The sequence below is a fragment of the Sinocyclocheilus rhinocerous genome, unplaced genomic scaffold (genome assembly GCF_001515625.1).
Source record: "Sinocyclocheilus rhinocerous isolate Xijiao unplaced genomic scaffold, SAMN03320098_v1.1 scaffold269, whole genome shotgun sequence".
Lineage (NCBI taxonomy): Eukaryota > Metazoa > Chordata > Actinopteri > Cypriniformes > Cyprinidae > Sinocyclocheilus > Sinocyclocheilus rhinocerous.
Window position 1 is genome coordinate 604787 of NW_015652298.1, and position 6874 is coordinate 611660.

At 35.5% G+C, this 6874-nt stretch overlaps 1 protein-coding gene across 3 annotated transcripts in view; it reads left to right on the top strand.

Annotated features, from left to right (window-relative positions):
• Window positions 1-2161, top strand: part of hipk1b (homeodomain interacting protein kinase 1b) — a 19138-nt gene extending 16977 nt beyond the window's left edge. For all 3 annotated transcript variants that reach the window (XM_016520361.1, XM_016520362.1, XM_016520363.1), the window contains 2 exons: window positions 1659-1870; window positions 1972-2161. In XM_016520361.1, coding sequence (XP_016375847.1) covers window positions 1659-1870; window positions 1972-2153 — 394 coding nt within the window. In that variant the 3' untranslated portion in view covers window positions 2154-2161. The remainder of the gene's footprint in view (window positions 1-1658; window positions 1871-1971) is intronic.
• Window positions 2162-6874: the final 4713 nt, after the last annotated feature.

Genomic DNA, 6874 nt, shown 5'->3' on the forward strand with positions numbered 1-6874 from the left:
ACACATACTAAAGCGTGGATGACGCTCGCGGTGTTTTCAGCTTGTCGTCTCACTATATGATGATATGAACACGAATGTCATCTCCAGCTGCTCTGAGAGTCACTTCATTAGCATTTTACCGTTTCATTTGAGAAAACTACCGTCATATCACATACACAGCAGCTGGAAGTTCTTCACGGCAACCCGTCAAAATAAATGTTTAGTTTAACGTTCTACTGTCAGAATATATTACTATTTAGCAGTCTTAAGACTCAATGCTACTACTGCTAATATATATTAATAAATCTTTATTTTTAAAGGAATTATCACATCTGTTTTCTTTTTAATTTTAACAGTAAACCTCTGTTGTGCAGCACTTTGTTTGCCAAAAAATAAAAGGGTTTAATTTTCATTTGATTAGGATAAATTAAATTAATGTTTTATGCCTTCATCTGATTACCAGAAAAATTAAGAACATTTTATAGGGCCCTATTATTGTTTAAAAAAGGACCCATACAAAAAAAAGTATAGGTTTAAAATACAGGCACGTGGCTTAATTTCTTTTTATTAATTCACCATTTGTAATCTGATGTTTACTGTTCATTTTTTAGAAATATCAATAGCATTTGTATTAAAACTATATTCACTGAATGTAATCAAAAATCGAGAATCGAATCGAATCGATGGCTTGCGAATCAAAATCGAATCGAGTCGGGACATCTGAATCGATACCCAGCCCTAGTAATGACCTACTTTTGATTAACTCGTTTAAAATTGGACAAATTCCGTGACATTCTGCATTGTACAGTAAATTCCGTTTTTATGATTGTATTCTGCGATTCCGTATGCGTTTTCCGCATTGCGAAAATCATAGGGTTCTACGTATCGTAAAGAACATGTGGTTCAGTTTCCTGTTTTCCTTTTTTCCAGACCACTGTCTCCTCGTCCCAAGAACCATCCGGTGGTTCGTCCTCCCTGCGTCGACAGCACACGTACCCGCCGGCCTCGTCTCATTACTGTCTCCAGGAGGCCCCGTCGTTCACCAGCACCCCCAGCCTGTACCCCTACCCCACCCCCGCGTCCCACATGAAGCACCTGCTCGTACAAGGCGAATGATTTCTGACGGATCATGTGACACTGAAGACTGGAAAATTCAACTTTGCAGCACAGGAATAAATTACATTTTAAAATGTATTAAAATAGAAAACAGTTATTTTAAATGATACAATATTTTGCAGTATTACTGTATTTTTACTGTAAATAAATGTAGCCTTGATCCGCACAAGAGACTTCTTTCAGAAATATCTTATCTTTTGAACTGGAATATATGCATTTAATGCAATATAAGTTACAGTCTGACAATAGTCCCTTTTACACAGAAATTCCAGTAAATTTCCATACAATTACCGGAACAACTTTACCGGTAAATACAAAAATGTGCTGTTCACACAGGCAACGATGTTCCATCTTTTTACCGGTATTTTTGAAAAGGTCCTGTTCGCACATTATCTCTTAACAGTAATTTACCAGTAAAGTCTGTATGTGTGAAAGAGGCTAATGTCCAATTCCTCTTTTCACAATGTGAAGTAGCTCCATATAATTTCAGTGAAACACATTTTTAAATAATTTAATCCATGTGAAATTTCCTAAATAACTTTTTTTTTTTTTTTTTTTTCCAGCTGTGGCCCTAGCCACAGGACTAATGTGATCAGCTGTCTAACAGTTCACGATTCGGACTCCTCCACCGCCAGTCCTCTGACTCCCAAGATCCAGAACGGTCACGCGAGGGTCCAGTCCTCACGACTCTTCAAATCCCTGGCAGTGGTGGCTCCATCTGTGAAAGCACAGCCTGTGGAAAGCTCAATATCAGCCAAAATCCCATCGGCTATAGGCGAGTATTAGCAGTTGTCCCATTTTTATTCACCATAGCTTGGTCAGTTCTTTATAAAAGAAATGCATCACTAAAAACTGCATTCGTCGTGTTTGCTTCAGCTCTTCCACAGAATTACTACATGAAGCCTAAGAGAGCCGCTGTCGCAAGGCAGCCGAGCAGCTCTGGAGAGAGTGTCACTGACCACCAACAGGAGGAGCCCAGCAGATCTCAACCACTCAACCTCAGTCAGGTGACCGCTTCTGTCGATGCTCAGCGCCGCAGTGTATCTAGGGCCCTATGAAATCAGTTTCCCCAAATTCCTTGTTTTTTTTTTTCGTTTACATTTTTCTGGATTCCATTTTTTTCTGGACCCCTTTTTAATGGTTAAATTAATTTGTATTAATCAAAAAGCATGTCTAATTAATTAAAATCATGAAACTTATTACATTTTACATCAATTTATTAAAGGTTTAACAAAAACTACATGCCTAGGGCCCTATGAAATGAAAGTTTTATTGTTACCAAATTCTGTTTTAGCATGTCTAATCATTTGAATACGTAAAAACAACTTACTTTATTCAAATTTATTCTTAAAATAGCCTTGTGAAATGTTTTTTTCCTCAGAAATTCTGTGTTGTGTGTTTACATTTTTCTGGTTATCAATTGAAGGCATACAACATAAATTTCATTTATTTTTTAATTATTGAAAATTAAACACTTAATTTTTGGCAAACAAAAGGGATTTACTATTAACATTAAAACATGGCAGAAATATTGTGTGATTTATTCCTTAAAAATTAAAGTTTTAATCATTTTTGTAGTAGTAATAGTAGTAGTAGTAGTATTACAGTACATTCTACTGAATAATAGTAATATTTCAGGCACAATGTCTTCAAGTCAAACCAAACTTATTTTGATGGGTTGCGGTGTAAATACCTTTAAATTTCTGTGTTCTGTGATATGACGCTAGGTTTATTCAAATAAAGGGCTAAAATGCTCATGAAGTGTAATAAATGTGGCTATTTTAAAAATGTATTTGGCAACTTTTAGCAACTTTTGATAAGTGACTCAGACAATAAAAAGGCACACATTTTCCATCCAAATTACACAAAAAGAGGAAACCGAAGATGCCTAGCAGTACACGCATCATGTGAATTAAGTTAGCTGCTATTTGCACTGGTTCAATTTAATAATAATAATAATTTAATAATCTAATAATTGTTAATTTATGATACACTTTGTTAGTAGCTTGTACCTGTGATTGTTGTTCAGTTAGTACACTGTAAGAAAAATGAAAAAGATACTAGTTATTTTCCAGGATATATTATCCATTATCCATAATATTAACATATTAGATTGTGCCCTATTTTTTACACTTTGCTACTTCTACTACTAGTGTAGCATACTAACTAACTACTAATACACTGCTTAAAGCATAATTGTTGAGAATGTGTAGTAGTTTACTAGTTATTAAAAAAACGTTCAATAAGTGTTCAATAATTCAATGTATTTAAAATGCAGTTATTCATATTTTATTATATTATGCATATTATTTTACAAACAAATCTAAATTAACATATATACAATAGTTGTTTGCTGAGATTTGATGTTGTGACAATTTTGCATCTTGATTACGCAGTGACATCATCGCACAAGGACATCATAAGATAATTTAGCAACTTTTAGCAACAAATCGACCTTCCTTTAGCAACTTTCTCTGAAAATTATTTGGCAACACTGAAGCTAAGTCACTCTTTTTGCTTGCCCATTTGCCCAGACAGAAACTCGTGCTGAATGTAGCTTGACAATACAAGATATTAGTTCACCAGAAGAAACCAAGAACATTAAAAAAGCTTTTTGATGTTTCGTGTAAATAAACTAGAATAATCTGAATTTTACTTGCGATCTTGAATCAATTAATTAGCAGAAGTTATTACTCCACCACATGCACACGACGTAATTAACGACAGTAGGCTACTATATTATTTAACACATATTTTCACCTGGGTAACTATCAGACGTGATTATATCTTTTGATGGTTTGATATGGCACAGAATTGGGAAATTACTACCTCATAAATATTTAAACAAAACAACAATAATAGCAAAGAAATATCTTTCAAACTCATTTATAAATATTACTCCAGTAACCATTTCCTTGTAAACGGATTTAACTGCGATATTGACATGCGTTGTACATTTAGTGGTCTACATACAGTTTTTCTTTTTTTTTCAATAGTTTTGGAGTTGTCCTTATTCAGCCGGTTTTTGGTTAGATTTCTGCTCGTTTGTTAAAGATCACATTATGCACAGTTTTCAACTACGTTTTGAAAATATTATATTTGTTTGTTTTTTTCCACTTACGTCATTCCATAAGTAATAATATTGATTTATTTGTTACTTTTGTTTGCAAAGTTTAGTATACATAAATGCAAGTTAAAGAATACAAAATCTATTTATTTATAATCTGATAAACAAGAAAGCTGTTAAGTGTATTATGTAAACATTTCCATGTTTTTAATTTAAATTAGTTAATTTTTTAACATTTATCTTTATATAAAAAAACATGTATATATATACGCGCGCGCGCGCACACACACACACAAGATCTATATAAATATAAAAACTATCAGACGTGATGTAAACATGATCATCCAGTCCGGTAGGTGGCGCAGGTCGTCAATGTAGCTGTCGGAGCATCAAGACTTCTTCAGTCTGTGGTTGTGAACGGGAAGTGCGGAGTGTGTGCGTGCGTGCATTTGTGCTGAGAAAATTAATGACACGTTCAAAACGCGAATCAAAAAGTCTGACATTTGTAGTCGTTGCGGGAGGTGTGTGCGTCTGCTGTGTGTGAATATTGTACGCTTTGTCTGGAGAGGCAGAAGACGGAGAGTTGTGGTTCATCTCCAGCCCATCAACTGCTACTGCAAAACAAAACAACCTCTTATAATAAAGATGCACAGGATGAGCCATAAGCGCAGTAAATGAGCACTTTGCAGGGAATCTACCAGGTAATGTGCATGTTGCGTGAGGAATATTTAGTGGTCTCTGTGCCCTATGGTCTTTCTAGGGTTGATGTGGTTTTCTAACCTGGTTCAACAAAATAATAGGATTTTATTATTTATCGTTTTGTTATTGTTAATGTTAGATGACATACTATACTTTATCTAAAATGTTTTTAAAGAACAGTAATTATTTTATTATTACTATCCATGCCGTTTTATGGCCATATTAATAAAAAAATATATTGTAGCATGACTGCATGGAATATTTGTACTCTAAAAAATCACCGACATTTAAAAATAACTAGTAAATTAGAGCAATAAATAAATAACCTAAGAGTTTGATGTTCTTTGATCTGTTTTGTATCATCTGCCCTAAAGGCCTGTTCACAACAACACAAATTTCGGATTTTTTTGCGTGCAATTTGTTATGCATTTTTTATTTATTTATTTTTTTCCTGCTCTGACCAAAGAAAAAAAATGGCAGACAGGCTGAATGAAAGTGCAGATTCATTCTCTTACAGTAGGTGGCACTTATAGAAAAGCATAAATACAGCAGTTACCCTGGTTAACCAAGTAAACATTGGTTACACAAAGCAACGCTGCTCAAAGCTGAAGCTTCTGTTTCTAATAATTAATGTGCGGCCACATTTACCAGCGAATTTACATCAGCACTTTTTTTTTTTTTTCGCTCAGCGAAATTTCTTGAGTGAAGTCGGAAGTAAAAGCAGTGGTCACATTAGACTTTTGGCATAGAAACATTTTCTTTTAACAGATTTACATATAATAAATATAAAACATATGTAATATACTTCACTTAACTGCAACAATGTAATCCTGCAGATTTAAAGTTTGCGTTCTTTTAATTCAGGAGGCCACTTCAGTCTTCTATTGTTCACACATCTTCATGCGATATAAATTTACAGGGTTCAAGTTCAAACTTCTAAATGCAGTGAAATGTGCAAATGCTTGCGTTTCCTGTCTTCTGTATTCATGCGTGTATGAATAGAAGTCAATGGAACGAAAAAGTGTAATGTGACCAGCCCTTAATGCATGAGGGTGCAGATTTTTGACCAACAGAAATCTGCTTGGGTTGAAAGTGTCTTCTGTGTGAGCCGTGCTTCATACATCACTACACTATTAAGAATGAACAATGGCCCTTTTTTGCCCACAAAATTTTGCAAATGTGACTCCACCCTAACCTGCTTATGATGAAGAATAAAGTAAATCAAACAGCATGTGACAAAAAAACTACAATCTTATCGGCTGGCCAGTTTTCTTTGCAGTGCAATGGAAAAGAGATCAGACGATCTGGGGCCGGTTACATAAACTGTTTAGACTGGTTTTAAAGGGGTCATAGGATGCTACATGCACTTTTACAAGTTGTTTGAACTGAAATGTGTGTTGACAGTGTGTGTACACAACCACCCTAAAATTATGAAAATCCACCCAGTGTTTTTTTTTTATCTCGTTAAATCATTTCCCCTTTCTCAAATCGAGCCGATCTCCGAGGGCCCCTCCCACGATGGTTTGATTGACAGTAGCGTTTTAGCACAGACTGGACTGGTGTCTAACCTTAGACCCGCCCTGAGTGAGCTGTCATCAGTCCGCCATTGTTTCACCGCCGGAGCAGATGTAGACAAGAATGGCTCCTAGGCGATTGAGGTGTTCTGTTGTTGGATGTAATAATGAACATAGCAGTCGTCATTTACTCCTGACATCTGAGCCGGTAAACTCGCAGTGGATTACCTTTGTTTTTGAAGGGAATGCTCCCTCGATCTGCCTAAATGAGTCTATGTTCGCGCGAATCAGGCTGCGCTTACACTGCAAGTCTTAATGCACAGATCCGATCTTTTGACCATATCCGATTTTTTGGCACGTCTGTTTACATTCACTTTAGACACGACTGGTATCCGATATCTGTGTTTACATTAATTCCCACCTAAAAGGATTGTCTGCAGTGATCGCTTTACTATGCACATGGTAGACCCTCGGGTTTTAAATGGCCGTTAAAATTATT